The sequence below is a fragment of the Gymnoscopelus microlampas genome (assembly GCF_963454915.1).
Source record: "Gymnoscopelus microlampas genome assembly, chromosome: 13".
Classification (NCBI taxonomy): Eukaryota; Metazoa; Chordata; class Actinopteri; order Myctophiformes; family Myctophidae; genus Gymnoscopelus; species Gymnoscopelus microlampas.
This window is the reverse complement of record NC_139950.1, coordinates 38,151,493-38,170,683: the sequence shown is the minus strand read 5'-3', so window position 1 is coordinate 38,170,683 and position 19,191 is coordinate 38,151,493. Positions and strand designations below refer to the sequence as shown.

The 19,191-nt window shown below is 41.1% G+C and overlaps 1 protein-coding gene across 2 annotated transcripts; it reads right to left on the bottom strand.

Annotated features, from left to right (window-relative positions):
- Positions 1-1,315: 1,315 nt before the first annotated feature.
- mlip (muscular LMNA-interacting protein) lies at positions 1,316-17,725 on the bottom strand. 2 transcript variants are annotated; one of them, XM_084076779.1, is made up of 12 exons: positions 17,488-17,725; positions 11,274-11,411; positions 8,830-10,581; positions 7,732-7,803; positions 7,392-7,469; positions 6,770-6,853; positions 6,636-6,683; positions 6,032-6,073; positions 5,611-5,673; positions 5,272-5,454; positions 3,771-3,824; positions 1,316-2,867 (listed from the first exon to the last, which is right to left on the bottom strand). In XM_084076779.1, the coding sequence occupies exons 1-12, from the start codon at positions 17,515-17,517 to the stop codon at positions 2,715-2,717; spliced, it is 2,697 nt and encodes an 898-aa protein (XP_083932905.1). In that variant the 5' UTR covers positions 17,518-17,725; the 3' UTR covers positions 1,316-2,714. The 2 variants fall into 2 exon arrangements, with proteins under 2 accessions (XP_083932905.1, XP_083932906.1); XM_084076780.1 differs by having other exon boundaries at positions 5,332-5,454; positions 17,488-17,722.
- Positions 17,726-19,191: the final 1,466 nt, after the last annotated feature.

The following is a 19,191-nucleotide window of genomic DNA, read 5'->3' as shown; positions in this document are numbered from 1 at the left end:
TATCACCACACCACACCACACGGACAAAAAGAGTTAAAGAAAGGGAAAAAAACAAGAGCAGAGTAAAACTGTCCAGACAGAGGCTCTCTCTCTGTTGTGTGTGTGGGGACTGGGGAGATGGCTGATTTAACGTATGTGCCCTGATCTACTCAATGCTCAACATGTGTGCAGTCACACCTAGCTCAGGCCAAGTGTGACTGCTTAAAATCAGCCACCACCCACCCTACAGCCTGGTTGCATGTGTAACATGTATACATAGGCATCCAGTTCCTCTGAGACAACGCCTCGGGTTATTCCATACTGTTCCATTTCAATAGAGCAAAGGGGGACCAGATATCTGCAGCATTGTTCAGTTGTACTATGAATGTGACCATGTAGGCCAAGTCAGGTATGCACTCTGACAATCACGGGGAGTTTCTTACCCTGGAGCTGCGTCAGTGACGAGTCACATTGAGTGAAATCCAAGCCCTGTTCTATGATGTCATCATGATTAGTTACACAGGTTGGCGCGCGCCTTGGCTCATGGCTGACCAATGTGAGCGCATGCCTGTGTAAGTATATGGCAAGATTTCAGCTTCAGCTTTCTCTGTCCACAGTAATACATTTACACATGCATGCAAAATCAGTTAAAACTAAAACGGTGTGCAAATCACCAGGAGGCATGCCCTACCTCTCTCCATCTTTCTCTCTGTCTGGGGCTGGTGATGACACACACACACACACACACACACACACACACACACACACACACACACACACACACACACACACACACGCAACTGTGTAGGCTACTATGCACACAATAACACAAACGTGCAGACATTTTAACACATTTCTGTGCACCTGCCAGACACCACCCACCAGAGTTTGACAACAGACCAGCGGTTCACAAAGTGACGTCAGGGGACCCCAGGGGGTTTTCAGGGGGTTCCAGGGGGTCCCCAGCAAACGTAGTTGATATGGCATCAAAATAAATAAATGTAACCACTTTAACCCTGTATACTTTACATCAGCTATTTGAAAATAGCCAATCTACAAGCTCAGTTAGCTCACAACACAAATCACTTTAACCATATTTACTGTACATCAGCTATTTGAAAATAGCCAATCTACAAGCACACAATGCCTCACATACGCCTGTACATATTAATTTGGGGGTCCTTGACATGAACACTTTTGAGAACCACAGGATTAGACAACAGTTTTTAAGCATGGCAACCATTCAGAATATGCCACCCTTTTCCAGTTATCCATTATTAATGTCAAATAGACCAAGAAGAAGAACAAAGAAAAGAAAAGAGAAACAGAATGGTTTCCTGGGACATTTATTGGTAGGAACTGGTGTACTTTACCCCAGTTCACATAGACTCACAGGGATGCACAGGTCAGTGATAACAGTTTGTCCATTATGTAAAAAATAGTGTGGCATACAGTATTGTTATTTAACCACATGTACTCTAGCATGATTATTTAGCAAAAATGGCCGATCTACAAGTTCACAATGCGTCACAACGCAATACGTTGTGAGCTTGTAAATTAGCTATTTGCTGTAGAGGGAAAAAATTAGCAGACCAAGTATAGACCCCTGGGGCACACCAGTCAACTAAGAACAGGTATATGGGTTTAAGACCCTCAGGAACATGACTTTAAATCAAGGTATTAAATTACATTGGAAACAGTATAATCTTATTCATAGTTGCGTATACACATGGGTTTCATATAAATTGTTACAAGATTTTCAAACAGGAGTTGAAACGCATTATAAACTTAGTCAATAAGTCAGTATTGTAATGTTATGCCACAGTATTTAATAAATATTTATAAACCATAAAAAAAATACTACATATCCCTACACTCTAAGATCATAATGTAATATTACAGTATAGATATGCTCACAGAGTATTATGTTTCTATAAAAAAAAAGCATAAAATGACTAACCAATAAAGGTATGCTCGTTATGTCAGTTTGGCAAAGAAAGAATACTTTTGGCTAAATGTTTTTCACTCACTTTTTTTATTAATTAAAAAATAATGGTCATATTTGGAGGAAATGACAATGGAGCAACATTGTCAAAGTAGCATTTTTTTCTTCTTCAGTAATTAAACAGGGCCTGTAAAAATGCTTGACTATTGCACATTCCACTGAACTATTCATAGCTGTTACTTTAGTATGGAAGAATATGGCTATTATTAAACTAGAGCACCTACTTTTACAGCCATCCTAAAACAACATTCTGTTGTCTTAAGATGGCAAGATGTCAACAATCACAAAATGACAGTGACTACATCAGAGCAATTTTATAATATATGGCAGCACATTTATACATACATCCTGCTTTATCATTAAATGACACTCCTGCATTGCTGATAGAAAGCAATAGTCACATTGCATGACCACTCTCCACAATGTCCTCTATTCTCACATACAGTAGATTGACTTCAATCACAAGTTACTTGTCATAACCTTGCATCCTATAACTATGCAATGTCCTGTAATATCTTATAAGATATTTGTAAATAAAAGTCCTCAGTGTTAACACAATAATTGTCTTTTCCACAATTTTACATGTCAAAAGAGTGTCTCAACAACTTAAGATTAACCACTCCACAAGCCCCATTTCAAAAATAGCAAATATAAGCGATCTGCAAGCTCACACAAGGTATCAAAAATGGTTAAAGAAGGTTGCAGTACCTTGCCAGGATGGATCCATGTTTCATAGTGTGCCATGGTCTTCAGACTCGGTAATGAGCAAGGCAGACATTGAGAAAGTGTTTGCTTTTTCCTGCTTCTTCTCTTTGCTTGAAGTATGGCCTTCAACATTTTCATTTGAATCTTCGCCTGTCTCTTCAGGAAACACGCTTTCCATCTGAAAGAAGAAGTCATAACTGGTTTTCAGGTCATTTGTTTTTTAAAAAGTACAATAATAATGCAAAAGCTCAACAGAGCAGCTGTCAACCTTTCTTAACTATTGAAGAGAGAAATGTATTTATTTTGCATACTTTATGGAATTTCCTTATTGTTTCTCACACAACACCGTGTGTATTGGTTGTATTGGACAGCAGCATTGTTATTCTTCTGAATGTCAGTTTAATCTTTGGGAGATCATAGCTGTGTGACAAGCCAACAATTAGCTTTGCAAGAATGTCTGCATCAAACATAGGCTACTGTAGGTCAGAGAATGTGCATGTGTAAGTAAAATGCATACTGACAGATAGTATGTCTTTGCTGTACTGTATGCTTTGTCATTGTCTGGGCATTGATTTGTTCCACAGGAAGAAGAACAACTTTGTGTTGTACAAGCTACAACCTATAATTCAGACATTTTAGTTAAAGTAATCCTGGCTGGGACATTGAAATGCTTAACGTCTTGAGAATGTAGTTCAGTATTAAGTCACAATCCTGTCAAATATTCAATTCTTTGAGCGAGAAAGCTTCCTCTGTGCGAACAGTGACACATACAGGTGATAATGTACAGTACACGTCGCTTAAACCTCCAGAACTGCGCACTGTGACACAATATCATAACTCAACTGTAAATGATTACTTTCGACAAGTCTGTTTACACTGCTAAATAGTTGTTGACATGACCGGGAAACATACGCCCAATTCTTCAAATACTCCTGAGTTTTCACTCCTCTGCAGCTTGTGGGAAATGTATGCCCATGTTTGTGGCCTTTAGTAGGCTTCACTTTCTTTTGAGAATGAACATACAATACTATAAACAGAGCACAGAAGAATATGTACACAGGTACAATATGCATTATATTACCTTATTGGAAATCAGTGCTTCATTCTCATGGATTGTCACAATAGGGTGGGATGGCTGCATGAAGTCCAAGAACAGAACAAAAGACAAAAAGACATATGATGAACATCAGGTTATTTTAGTAGATAGCTCAGACATTTCCTTAAAATGGATACCATCACCATAGACTATACATAGTGGGATCGTATCATGCTAATCTTTATTTGAGAGAAGTCATCACTTACGGTGGTTGATGGATTTAAGCAGTCATGTGTAGTCAAACTAAGCTGGGTGTGACGACACACCTGTTGTGCACCGAGGCACAAAGGATAAATCAGCTCCATGACAGGTTGTTTTATCATCTTATTCCCATGTGGCTTTCTACATTCCGGTTAAAGCCGTGGCAAGCAGTGTAATGTATGTCACATGGAAGCACTGGAAATAAGATGTTAGAAGATAAGGTAACCTGTCATGACAGAGGCTCTTTCTCTGAGGTGTGTGTGGCTGATAAGATTTATCTTGGGTGTGTAGTCACACCTAGATCGGTCTAATTAATTTGACTCATGCCAGGTGTGACTGCTTAAGGTTACATGCAACTGAAGGGGAGTAGCCAACCGATGCAGAGGCATCCAAAGCATCAATGTTGTCTTGGCAGATTGTCATTTGACTTACTCACAGAGTCTTACTCGGGAGTCTTACTCTCACGTTGAACGCAACGGGAAGCTCCTCTCCTTCACTCCCATAGAACGGAAGTAAACGGAACACGTATGTGACTGGGCCCTAAATCAGCCATCATTTACCGTACAATCACATCAACCTGTCAACCAAAGTGTGGTTGTGAATGAAGATGACATGTAGTACACAGTTATACAGACATCTGCTTACAAACAGGATAAATAACCTGAAACGTAGAGGTGGCAGATTTTCTGTACATACGAAGCCAAAGATTATTTTAGTTGCACTTAACGACATTGCATGTCAACAATGCAAATGGATTCTAAGCAAATGCTGTGGGTCTCTAATTATGCCCCTTCTCTTATAAACATTTGACATTCCATTTCAGGATTTTATAAAGCATTTCAGAAAGAGCAAATCCTACCCTAATATTATTACACAGCTTTGTTGAATACTCCACTCGATTCTGTTTGGTCAATCACACAATTCTGCGATCTGTTATTTCACCTTAACAGACTGCTGCTCTGCCTCTGCTTACGTTGACATGGAAGCAGAAACCTGTACACGAATACAATTTCAGGGCCTGCTCTACAAGCTCACAATGTGTCCCAGTGTGAGGCATTGTGAGCTTATAGATCTGCTATTTTAATCTTCTTTCGGAATGTTCACCTATTATGACATGGCCACAATAGGGATGCTATGGTTCATGTGGATAATTACAATTAGGTAATTGACATGCAGACAACATCCACTCTGCTTATTTATAGGCACAAAACATCAACAGCTTATGTGGCAATTATGCCACTGTATGGTGTCACAGTATTACCACTACCAGCAACAGCATACTGACCCTAAACACAGATGTGTTTCTTTGGGATCCATCCAATATCCAACTCTGCGGCAGACCTACCATGTTCTGGTCAGTTACAGTTGGCTCTGCAACATATTGCCTGAAGGGGTTGGGATGAGATTCTTCATCTTCTACTGTTAGTCTGGGAATCGCGTTCAAAGGACGAATAACCCCAGGTTTTGTCTGAAGAGAAATTCAATAATTACAGTATTTTATATTAGTTTTATTAACAGTTATTTCTGGAAAAAGCATCAAAGTGAAAACAATAATGCAGTATTAAGTATGGCTTTAATATAAAGCATGCTGTTCGTAAAATTATTTATTAGATTAGATATTTACCTTATTAGTATCCAGCAATTTTCCCTCAGCCGAATTCGATGCGCTCAAGCTACTTAATGATGCCTAAGGACGAAATATGATATCAATTGTATGACAATTTCTTTACAATAATTGCAATGGCATTTGAGTATCCTCCTATGTTAGCTCTGGAAAGCTCTGGAAATGCCATTTGTATTAATAAATCATAAATACATAATAAATCAAACACACACACACACACACACACACACACACGTAAATGCATGCAAAGCACTTACTCTATGAAAGAATATTTAGAGCTGTTGCATACTGTATACAGCAGTGTTTCTCAAACCTTTTCATGTCAAGGACCCCCCCAAATTAAAATGTATTCCGCCGAGGACCCCCATCTTGGACCAGGCCCTTTGGTCAAAGAAGAAATAACATTAGATTTTTCACTCACATATTTAGTTTCACGTCCCAATCTTGGCATCGACGTATTTTGCTGCAAAAAAAGAAAAAGGGGGGGGGGGGGGGGGGCATTCAAACAAGATAAATATCTGGCATACGTACATATATGCCACATCCTGTTTCTTAAACTGATTGAATAATGTTCCATCCTCTTTGTTAAAATGTAAACGTATTCAACCCATTATTGACAGACAGACACGCACGCACACACGGTGCAAACATGCAGCACTCAAAACCCATGAGCACTCATAGTTTATGAATTGACTTCATCCTTTGCTTTTAAGCAGTGTTTAGCTTTGATAAAGGCCTAGATATAACTTTCAATTAAAGTTGAATCTGTCTACTGTAGATATTCATTTAATCAACATTACCTTGCCATAATGTAATTATTTTTAGTAGTCTTCCTCCTTCCCCATATGGCTGTCATAGTTATTTTTCGGCATTACTGACTTTTCTCGGGTTTAGTGAAAATGTCATAAACTTGCACAGCAGTTTCACGGTTACACAGCAAGTTTCCAAAATTTCAACCATCACTAAGGTGGATTCCATGATATTACTGAAGCTGCATGCTTCAGGCTATACCTACTACTACATACCTGTAGAGACCCTTCCTTGGGGTGGTGAGGCTCTCGGGAAGTATGGCACTGTTGTTAAAAATTAAAACAATATTTTAAAAACGGTTCCATATAGTGCGCAACCATGTAACACCGATGCTATGGACTGAACTCACTATTGGAATGGAATCTTCTAATATCTCATCAATGGCCGCATAAAGCTCCTCTGACTGCTGTCGAAGCTGAGCAGGTGAGCACATCTTTAGAAAGAGATAGCAGTTATAATTTATATGGCCAGTGGTGGAAAAAGTACTACATTTTTCATTTGCATCAATACTGTAATGTAGAAATACTGTAAAAGTATGTTAACCAAATTTACTTGAGTAAAAGCACAAAAGTATTGGCATCAAACTATACTTAAAGTTAAAGTAACAAAAGTAAAAGTACTCAATATGCAGAATGTCCCGTTTCACAAGGTATCATTATGTATAAAATGTATTCAAATCTTTTGATAGGGTTGAAGTGGTTAATGTATGTTTTGTAATAATAATTCAAATCTACAAAGTAACTATTAACTAAAGTACAATATTTGCCTTTGAGATGTAGTGGAGTAGAAGTAAAAGTATTGAAAATTGGAAACATTCCAGTAAAAGCAAAAATACAGCAGAATTGTACTTAAGTACAGTACTTGAGTAAATGTACTTAGTTACTTTCCACCACTGGAAAGAGAAAGCAGTTATATATGGCCACTTTAGGTGAGAAGTGTTCTTTGAAGTCTTGTACCGTGTCAACAGTTACCTCAAAATGGGTTTCTGTGACACAACTGTCCAGTGTCTCTGTTGGATGTTCATTTCTCTCCACCTGGTCATCAATTGCCTGTGAGAGGTGAGAATATGATGATTTAGATGACAGATCCAAGTCTTTGCTCAAGAGTTTACAGTCTTACATCTCATCAGCATCTCATCCAAATCCATCTTGTGGCCAATGTTAGACATCGTGCCTGATATTACATTTCTCAATCTACAATAATGTGTCACCAGATAAGAAGGGCTCACATATTTAGCTGTGTCAGCTCTTGATTAGCAATAAGCCAAATATGTGGGATTAGAATGTGGAGGGGGGAAAAAGGTTCACTCACCTGCTGGTCCAACAGAATCGTATTTGTGGGAATTGCAGCAAGGGATTTGTAGCTTGACTTAATCTTGTGTGGCTAGAGTTTAAAAAAGAAGATCAAATTCATTTACTATTCAGTGATTTTTCATACAACAGCTTTTTTCAAAGTGCGCTTGCTTGCTTCTACCATTAGAGCTATCTCAGAATCCAACTTAAAAAAAAAAAAACAGCATGGCTCCAATGTGGATCTTATGTGGCCAGCCTATGTCATCTACATCTACGACATCAGTCATATATGAAATCTATGACATATGACTCCAAATTCCAGCGGTTTGCGAGATTAGCGACAGACGGACGGACAGACAGACAGACAGACAGACAGACAGACAGACAGACAGACAGACACTCTTAGATAGCTAGACTCGAGTCGACATAAAAATGAGTTGCCCAATACCAGTATTGCTCATCTTTGTTCAGCTGACTGTTGTTAGCTTAGTCCCACCGTCTGCATTTAAGCTGATGCCAACCACATAATCATGCTACTATCCAATAGCAGATTTCAGCAAGCTGATTGCTATTGAAGCCATGTGTGGCATCAGTAGCCCCTTTCACACATATGGAAGTTTTCCAGACTTTAAAATCGGAGGGGCCGTATGTGTTGATGCAACAGCCGGACACTCACTACACAGGACACAGCAGTACTACAAGTAGTATGATGGGTTTCTGATCTGCATCTTCAGCCAGCTTTTCCTTGCTGTGGAAATGTGGAAATGAGGCAGCCGCAGTAAAAAGATTGCCATTGATGGTTAAGTGTATAAGGTTCAGCATGCAAGTCTAACTTAAAGAGCAGATAAAAAAAAGCTGTTTCAGTGATAGCAGGGAGGCAATTTTCAGAAATAGCAGATACAAGCTCACAACGCATCAACGCATCGTGGTACTACGCATTGTGATCTTATAGATCGACTATTTTTTTATATCCGGTTTAAGTGGTTAAAGTATATAGGAATCTCATTTTAGCAGCTGTGGAGTGTTGGTCAAAGCATATCAGACAACATATTGCACAATAGCTCATGCCTCACTTTAAATAAGCAGGTGTCATGCAGATCTCAAGCAGAGTGGCTACCTTTCTTTTTTTACCCTCCCTGTCAATGCAGTCTGATATTCCACCCCATGGCCTTGGAGAAGGTGTGGAGCGAACGGAGAGAGAGGGAGATGGAGTGAGGAGGTCACGTGCTGAGGGAGCAGGCGAGGGGGACAGGGTGAAGCGGTCTGGGGTAGAACAACGAGAGTTGACGGGTGACGGCCATCCGTGAAAAACAATTGGCGTGTAGCGGGAAGGTGAGAGGCAGTGAGCTTTAGGAAATTGTGATAGCCGGTCACTCAAAGGAGCAGGGGGACTCTGGTGTGGCTGGCACAGTCCTTTCACAGTGTCTCGCATGGGAGGCGGTGGTGAAATCGCATCCGTGTGTCTCTGCACAGAGGAAACACTGACACTACATGTAGGTGAGCTGTACAACCTGGAAGCCTTGCTTTCAGATGTACCAGTGGGCAGAGGGCTTTGCTGTAGAGAACGGTAATCAAGTCCGTGGAGATATGCGTACGACCGTGAACTCTGCTCTGCACTTGGAAAGATTTCCTGTTTGTAGTGTTTAGGGTCCGGCGAGTTGGGTTTTGAAAGGGAGAAGTGCCGGTTATTATAGGCTGCATGGCCCCTGATATTGATGACATTATTGCTGAGCTCAAGCTCAGGAGAATCTGACTTAGACGTTAGGGCAGATGAGGGTGGAAGTTGCTTGTAAGCTTTAGATTCAGAGATTTCTTTATGTTTAACAGGACCAGGAGAACGAGGTTTGAGTTCCGTGGTCGGAGATCGCTGGGGCGGTGCAAAGGGAAGAACTTGGGGCCGCGCATCATTCTTGTTCAACGATTGCGTCAGCTGATTCTGTGTAATCATTGGAGGAGATAAAGCTAAGTCCCATTTGGCTGTATTGTTTGAATACACTCTTTCTGAGCGCCTTATTGGTGGAGAAGGAGGATTGTCACTGTAGTGATCCTTCGACTGGACAGAGGGTGGAGCTGTCTCACATCTGTAGGACTCCCCGTAATAAGGGCTGTGAACAAGTCTGCCTATGGTAGAGGCTGATGACTGGGGCCTGGAGGACACCTCAAAGGGAATGGAGGACACGCTGGAGGCTGCGGAGCAGGCGTTGCAGGAGGACAGGGTCACGGGGTTAATGGGCCAGCAGGGGGAGTAAGGCCTCTGCAGAGCAGAGGACAGGACGGGCAGGCGGCCCTTTCTCAGAATGGCTGTGAGCAGGGAGAGGCGGGTGAGCGGGGGCCGGCGCCGGGAAGGCGGCGACGGGGGGCACATGGATAGGCTTTCACAGGATGAGAACGCGGACTGGGCCATGTGAAGCAGACTAGAGCCCGGAGCCAGAGCGTGTCTCTTCACCCTGACCACGGCGGGAGAGAATGCACCCGAGCGAACGGAGGAGCAGGGGGACACGGTGCGGCTGAAGGAGTCGTCCCCGTTGGACAGCTGCATGGCAGACCAGCTTTTCTCCTTGTCCCAGCCCTCGGACAGGATGGACTCTCTGGAGGAGGCCGGGGTGGGAAACAGGTCCGCGGAGTCTGTGGGGCTTGCTCTGTCCTCCTCCTCCGACGCCGATGCTCTATTTACAAAGCAATCGGAGGAGCTAACCTCAGTGCCCAGAGATATGTGGTGACACGGCTGTGGGGAAATGCCCCTGTGTTTATCAACAGCTGTTCCCATAGAAGCCGTCCCATCAGCTAAACGGTTGCGTGTATTTTGAGCCTGAATGCTGAATGAGGGAGTGATTTGAGGGAGGCGCACGTGATCCATGGGATGCTTCAGCTATGAGAAAACAAAGATGAAAGTTACATAAAATCTTTTCAGCAGATGGCAAAAGATGATGACACTCTGGAGAGTCTGTCTACATTAAATCTTAAAGTTCAACGAACCTTCAAAAAAAAGGCTTAACCTGACAAATGAAACTGTCGTGATGAAAAAATAAGAAATTAAGTTTATGAGGTAATAAAAATGGATAGTTCTATAAGGTTCTGTAAAGTAGGTTTATCTATAAGAAATTTTAATGACTGACATCCAGAATGGATATGGATGATTTATTTTCCCCATGGGGCCATTCTTTGAACACACAAAGCTAATAGAATATGCACATCACAGGTCGGGGTGGTGTAAAGATACATTTTAATGAAAATGTTTCGAGCCTAGGCTCTTCATCAGGTCAAAAACCTGAAACTTTGTCATTCAACATCAAAAATGTAACGGCAAAAATAAGCCTTCATCGTATACACACTGTAGATATTCATCACGCAATTTGAATAACTATCTATGATTGAATTATAGGCTATATATTACCCATCTAATTAAATTGTCACCTCCTCTTGAAAGGCAGTCAGGGTTTCAGCCTTGACAGCTGTGCCACAGTTGTGTTTTAGATTTAGGTCCGACTCTTGTCCATTGTTTTATCAACAGCGACATTATACAAGGCATGTCACAATAACGGCTCATGCCCTTTCACTTACGTGAAACGTCTTCCCTTGGAGCAAGTTTACACCATTCCTTGGTCCATCTTGTTCTGGATGCTTGATATAGATCATCTTTGCATTGAAAATCCCCCCGTCTGACATGGTGCCTGCTTTCTCCTTGGGAGCTGGTAAGTTCTGACAGGGAGAACGCAAAGCAAAATGTTAAGTAACAACTGAGTAACCGGAGAAAACCTGAGGTAACCCTCAGCCACCCCCTGAATGTAATGCCAAGCAGCAGCAGCAGGCATGGATCATGACTCTCTCGGGGGTGTGTTTCGTGTCACCAGAGCACATGCCGTACACACACATATGATTCACATGTACAAACACATGCCCTGCTGACATTAGATCAGCAGCCCCATCAAGCATTCTAGTCAGCAAGCCAGGCAAGGTCCACTCACAGAGATAAATAGAAGAGATGATGTTCCTTGTGGGCAATGACTCAAAACTGGAAATTATAAGGTACTTACTTATGATGAATCCTACTGTTATGATAGACACGGCTCCCTACAATGGCCAATGTTTTGATTTAATTCTGAGGAAGTAAGTAGTGTGTTAAAGGTAATCAAGGTTAAAGGTGAACTGTGTTATCTGAGCTATGTTATAATGCTCCTGTGCTCCTACTGCTCTCATACCAACAACAGTAATACAACTATGGCTAATTATAGCTGTGGACGACATTATATCTACTAGATATAATGATTTTGGGGGGATCCCTAGAGGACAGTGAAGTGACAATTTAAGGACTTTCAAGACCTTTTTAAATACCAAAAAAAAGAAAGAAAGAAAATAAAACCAATAGCCTACTGCATCAAAAGTTTGCAATCAACAAACTATATTAAAAAAAACTGGTCAAACATTGTCAAATAATATAAGAAAGAGAAAATAGCCGATCTACAAGCTCACAACGCCTCTTGCGAGGAGTTGTGAGCTTGTAGATCGGCTATTTTCACAATATTTAGCTGAGGAACCGAGTCAAACAAAATTGAATGCCTCAACTCCTTATCAGGGAGGGGAGTCCCCAGTTCAAATAATGATTATATTGGGGGGTCACGGCCTGAAAAGGTTGAGAACCACTGAGTTATAGTAGCCAACCAACACAATCGATCATGCACAAAGGACTGGCAAAAGAGGAAAGAACATTCAGTAGGACAGGCTAACAATTCAGTTATTGTGTTAATTGCAATGCACACTATCAAATATTGTACAATGTAAATGTATGTACAGGTGTGTGTGTGTGTGTGTGTGTGTGTGTGTGAATCCCTTTCATTGTCACCGTATGCAAGCATTCAACGAAATTGTGTGTGCGTGTGTGATACAAAAAAGGTGTCCAGAGTTTTATAAATGTGGAATCATTCCTGGTGTGTGACAACCACTCCCCCCCGAATGAAGAAGGCCTTTGAAGTGAGCCACTGGAATCAAGACAACCCACCCTAAAATATACTTGACGCAGACAGAACAGTTGACTGATTTGAGACTGCCGAAGCATTGTGGTCTGATGTGATACTGGTATTCAGTGCTTAATATATACTCTGAATATAGAGTATATATAGTCGTACGATGGTTGTACAATGGTGTCACGCGCCGAAAATAGCAGATCTTTTTGCTCAACTTGTCACAATGCGACATATTGTGTGTGAGCTTTCGGATCGGCTATTTTTGGTGAGCTAGTGTGAATCAGCCGTAACTTTTTCATCAGCATAAAGCACTGGTGAATGAACTAGGCCTCCAAGTGTGCTGGCGATTAAAATATTTTTGCTTTTGTGTGTTTTTCACTGATTCCATTAGCTACAGTCATTGAGCCTACAGTCAATAATATGCAACAAGTACAAAATAAAGCTTACTGTATGTTAAAGAAACTGAACTCTGAAAGATCATGAAAAAATATTAGATTATGTGCAAAAAAATATATATATATTTTGTTTGTACGCCCTACGGTTCAAGAGTTAAGGGCAAAAACATGAATTGGCCTGATATAGCGCCACCATTAAGCTAATTTCAAAAATTTGGGTCAGAGGTTCTTCCTTGGCCTACTGGGAGTGTGCGTGCAGTTTCACGTGGATCCAATGGCGCCGGAGATTAGCTGTTCACAGACACACTCACTGACGGACGGACAGACTCACAGGGGCGAAAACATAATCCCCCTCCTTCAGCCGCTCCGGCCTCCTGGCGAGGCTAAAAAGTGGTTTCATAAAGGAAGCAATAGGCTAATTTGTTACAGATAGTTAAAGCTAGTGATTAATTATAAACTGGCTGTTATGTACCTCAAGGTTTCCTGTCAGCACTCCACATTTCTCCCCATCAATAACAGTGCTTTTAATTGGTAATGTCTGCATCACAGGCAGTCAGGCACAAATGTGAAGAGAGTAGGTTTTGATGATTATCCTATTGAATCCTGTGAGAGGAACACATGCTTTGAATGTTACTATTGAAAATCACCTTCCCTATTAATAACAAACTAAGAAATGTTCTAGTCCCACACAACAGTGACTGGGTGACTCTACACTGTAGAACTTGATCTTCTTCTAGAGATCATGGGATTTCTGCCTTGCTAACTCGATTTTGTTGTAAATAAGTAATTTCCTGCTGTCATGCTCATTTGATAAAGTATGCATACAGTATATATTCATGTACAAGTTAGAAAAAATCTAATTATTGAAAATGTACTATACATTGTGCAAGCTACTGTAAATAAACATGAAATCATTTTTTTTTATTTAAAACCAGTGGAATTTTCAGCAAAGTCTCTTATTAGCCTACTCATTACAACATCTGTGCTAAAAGAAAGATAAAATCACCTTTTTGCTGAAATAAATTCTGAAGTGCAGTAAAACAAATATATATATATCTGTGGTCCTAAAACTGAAATGTTGGGGCTCAACGCCCAGCCAAGTAGCCTAATAAACATCCTGTCCAATTTCTAGTTAACATCGTGTCCTCCAGAAAAGAAAGGCCACACCTTGAAACCACTTTACAGTTTCCACACACTCTCACAGCACAGAGCACACTTATTAGCTTCTTGCATCATAGAAATGAATTGTGTGTCTTCTCTTGATTGCTGGCGTGCGGGTCACCTACACAATGGAAATATTACCTCTATTCGGCCGGAGGAAACTGGAAGGTCATGTTGTCACTCCCTCCTCCAACTAGCCTGTGGCTAGTCTCTCTCTCTCTCTCTCTCTCTCTCTCTCCTCTGTGTGTGTCTGTGTGTGTGTGTGTGTGTGTGTGTGTGTGTGTGTGTGTGTGTGTGTGTGCGCGCGCTGCTGCTGCTCTGTGTAGGCCTACTCTACACACCTGCGGTTCATCAGCTCATCATCACCATTAAATCCTGCTTCCCATCCATTCATTACCAGATAATTGTTTGTACTGAGGTAGAGTTGGGTTTTGAACTGGTTGGAAATATCTGGACAAATGCTTATGCCACTGAGCCACTGAGTGGTGTTTGAACTGATCAATATGGAAAAATATCAGTTATAGCCTACCGCCCAAAAATGTATACAAAAGTTTGTCTATGTGTTATTGTACCTCTTAACTAGGATAGCCTCCAGCTTCCTCATCGTTCTCACAGCAATGACAGAGCCAGCCTTCTTCACCAGCTTGTTCAGTCTGTTACTGAGCAAGAAGCAATAACAGACTGCTTGTTCAGTCCTCAGTGACCATTGCCCTCCCAGAAGAGGACAATGGCCACTTCAGACTGGCTGAACATCTGCAGCATCCTGTTGAATACGTTGGAGGACCTGAGCCTCCTCAGCTCCTCAGCTTGTGAGGGCTTCTGTGTTGTCGGTCCTGGTCACCTCGTTCCCTATGCGTACACCTAGGAAACTGTAGGTATCCACGACGTAGGGTGCTGGGAGCTGAAGGTCTCTTGTTGCTCCGGCAGTACTAGCCCCTTCGTCTTGCCTATGTTGAGTTGCCTGTCATTCGTGTCATCTGATAACTTCTGAAGGTGACATGTTTCCAAGTTGAAATGGAAGTCGGCGGTGCAGTTGGTGAACAGGAAGGGTGACAGAACAGTACCTTAGGAGGCACCTGTGCTGCTCACCAGCACATCTGAGAGGCAGCCCTGCAGTTTGGTCTGCTGGTGAGGAGAAGTGGGTCATCCCTTCTTCTTGGGCACTGAGACAATTCAGGAATTCTTCTAGACTTGTAGCATCCTCTCAGCAACGTAGCCACACCCTAATAACCCTGCTTTATTGTCTATTTTACTCTTTATAAATGGGATCATTATTTACAAAAAATGTAACATCTTGTTGTATTGAAGAAGACTTGAGACTAGCAATTGAAAATATGAACTCATATCTTATTGCCTGAAAAGTGCACATTGCCTATATGAAAGAAATAGTCTACCTAACACTCAAAGTACAAAATTAAAAAAATGCGAGAGCACACAAATCAAGTGTCATCTCATAACCTTTCCTATGTGTCCTACTGTCCTTATATAATCTCTGTATGCATTTCCTCTGTAGTCACAACAGCGAAAGTAAATAATGCGAAAGGTCGAAGCACAGTCACTTCCCGCTTGCCCATGACAGCTCCTGTGACACTTTAATCGCTGTGAGAGTTGTGGAGGTCATGCCGTACTCAGATCAGATTTCAAACCCCCTGAGAGCTGCTGTGTTTTCCCGCATGTTGTTTATCACGGTGTGTGCTCTTACTCAGTTATTTCTTGTGGCATGCCGGCCTACAAACACCAGTATCCATTTCCTGAAGCAGACCACCCTCCCTGATGATTTTTAAAGAGATGGTTGAAGTATTAGGCATGACTTCGAGAAACTTCTTATAGTATGAACTTTAAGAAATGTAAGGTTAGTTTTGCCCAGAGGTTTTAATTACATCTTATATTATCTTATAATATGAATTAATATTATATATCTCCAGCAGCTCTAGATTTGATGTCATCAACCACAACCTTTTCTGTATGTACTACTGTAACCTATCCAACATGTGGGCCTACCCAATGTCAAGGTTATTCGTTTTTTTTACATATTTATTCCTTTCCATCTCACAGTATTGAACTACTATATAAAACAGAACACAATTTAATGTGTTGCAGTAAATCAGATATCAGAAATGCTGTGTTCCAGAAGATGTAAAGATGTCAGTAGATCACAGTGTGCTGCTGTGGATAGAACATAAACAGCTGGGTGTGTCACCAAGGAAAGAGTTTAATTACAGACAATCATTTCCCCTCAGCGGATGCATAAATAGAGCCTATTGCCAGCTGCTCTTATAGGAGTGTGGTTATTGAGTGTAAGCCTACTGGGTTTCTTCGAGTTGAGTAGTGGGTAAAATGCAGTTATGAGTCTCATAAAGCTGGGGGAATAAAACAACTACAAAACTGAGTTGGAAGTAGTCGTATTTCACTGAATCTCTCTAACGTTTGGAGAAAGCATCCTCCTGTGGTGTCACTCCAGTTAATCATGATCACAACATTTGTAGGAAGTGATTAAAGAGAGTGTGTGTGTGTGTGTGTGTGCGTGCGTGCGTGCGTGCGTAGGCTAGATTTGAAATGCATCATAATGACAATTTGTTTGTTTCTTATTGATTGATCTCACTTGGAGATGGAGCCTGTGCAAGCTCCATCGTTTTTGTTATTACCATAAAAAAGAAAGGGAAGAAGAAGAAGAAGGGGGTTCTTCTTCTTCCCTTTCTTTTTTATGGTAATAACGAACACGATGGAGCTTGCACAAAAACTAATTTCACCCATTGTTTTACACCTGTAAACCTGTGCTGTGACAATAAAGTTGAGGATACAAGATTTAGAAATATAGTTACAGTAGGTAGAAATATAGTTACAGTAGGTCTTTGGTTAGTTAGGTGTTTGGTTGTAGACATTTATGATACCTTCAGTTCTTGGTAGCAAGAGACACTGTAGCATGAAAGTGTATGATACAGTTTCTTCTAATCTCAGAACCTCTGAGCTATTAGCCATCCATTATCAATCATTAAAGACGTGTAAATGATTGATGAAGATGTGTGGTGATGCTAGTGTGAAGGTTACCGTTTGAGACCTATGAAATGTAAATAAATAATGGTTTTGAGATTGAATCGCTGTTTCATGCAGAACTTAAACCAGTTGGTCCCTTTTAGACACACATATGTGAAATAAATTCAGGGATTTCATGTCACCCTTGTCCCAGCACCTACCAGCACCTTCATGTATTTCTTATTTACAACAGAAAAAAGCATTTGTATTTTAAAATGCTCTTACCTTGCCCAGCCCTGCATTGAAGCCCTCCATGATAGTTTTGTTCAAATACTGCTTAGGCCTATATCCAAGCTTTTGGGAGAAAAATCCTTTGAGGTTATCAATAAGCCCAAATGCAAAAAACACTCTACTTTTGAATCTCTCCAGCGAAGTTCAACATGCATTGCTGTTCTTGTGTGCATAGCTATAGCCGTAGCTGACTTCCTTTTATAGACGCATAATGGCCACAAATAGCTTACACACAGCAGCCAGGCTTCTGGGCACTGATAACAACAGGGCTTCTCTCCCCTGGGAAATGATTCAGTTTCTTTCTTTTTTTTTTTCTCCCTCATTTGAACATTTTGTTCATGTGATGTAACAGTATGTCAGTGTCCACTACTTAGTGTCATATCTCAGTGGTTCTCAAAGTGGGGTCCGGGGACCCCAAGGGGTCCTTGAGGGGGTTCCAGGGGGTCCCCAGCAAAATGTGTTAATACAGCATCACAATAATTTTTCTCCACTCCCTTTTATATGTTGGCTATTCAAAAATAGCATATATACAGTACAAGCTCACAGCACATCACTCCGTGTCACGCTGCAAAGCAAAGCAAAGCAAAGTTTGTTGTTTACCCAGGGTGTCGGACTAAGTACGAAACTTGTTTCCAGCCGGACCCTGCATGGAAGCCTTGCTCAAGGGCTATTCAGCGGTGATTCATGATCGATGTGATGAATTGGGGAATCGAACTAGAGACCTTCCGGTATCAAGGCCGCCCCTCTAACCACTAGGCCACCGCTGCCACAGCTTGTACATCTGCTATTTTTGAAAATATTTGACAAATATGTAATATTTTTTAAACATAAATCTTCCTTTCTGGGGGTCCCTGGAAAACCCTTTTCAGATCGGGGTCTGTGGCCAAATACATATCAATTTGGGGGTCCTTGACATGAAAAAGTTTGATAATCACTGTCATATCTCATATAATTTTGCATGAACAGGTCAGACATCATGACATTGTATGACGGTTGGCTCTATAATACAGTTTTGCAGCTGAGCTTGCTTTATTGTGTCAGATGATTATAGACCACCGAAAAAACTGCAAAAACACACACAAACATTCCCCATGGTGGTGTTGGTGGTGGACCGTATAAACTTTTAAAATGGCCAATCTCTGAACAATGTAATAAGAAAATACAAGTTGTGTGAGCTTAGCCATGAAACAACCAAAATTTCACTAAAGGTACAACCTCTACTTTGTACTGTGCCATACCGTACAGCCAAATTATTGATGACAGAGAAAGAAAGCAAATGCCTCATTCATTAAGTATAAATCAGGCTTTAGCATGATGCATTGAAATATCATCAGAGGGTTCCAAAGTTAATTTGCTGTTAGGCCGGTATATAACCTCCATTCCTATCGACAAGAGAAAGCAGACCTCTGGAGTTGGTGGTAATCCTTTAAGTATACCACATTCTTCTTTCTGTCACAGCTGTTCTTGTCTATTTTCATCAAGCTTTTGCCCTCCCCCTGTCTATGTATGACAGCAGCAATCATGGAAACTCACAATCTCATCCAAAAAAAACCTTATGCAAAATCCCCCGGCACTTAACTAAAACTTACTAAACCTTGTTAAAGAGTCCTGTCTCACATAATCAAAATGTATGTACGGTATATGTACACAGACCACCTTACGATAGAAGAGGCTTTTAAAATAATGGAGTAAAGCAAA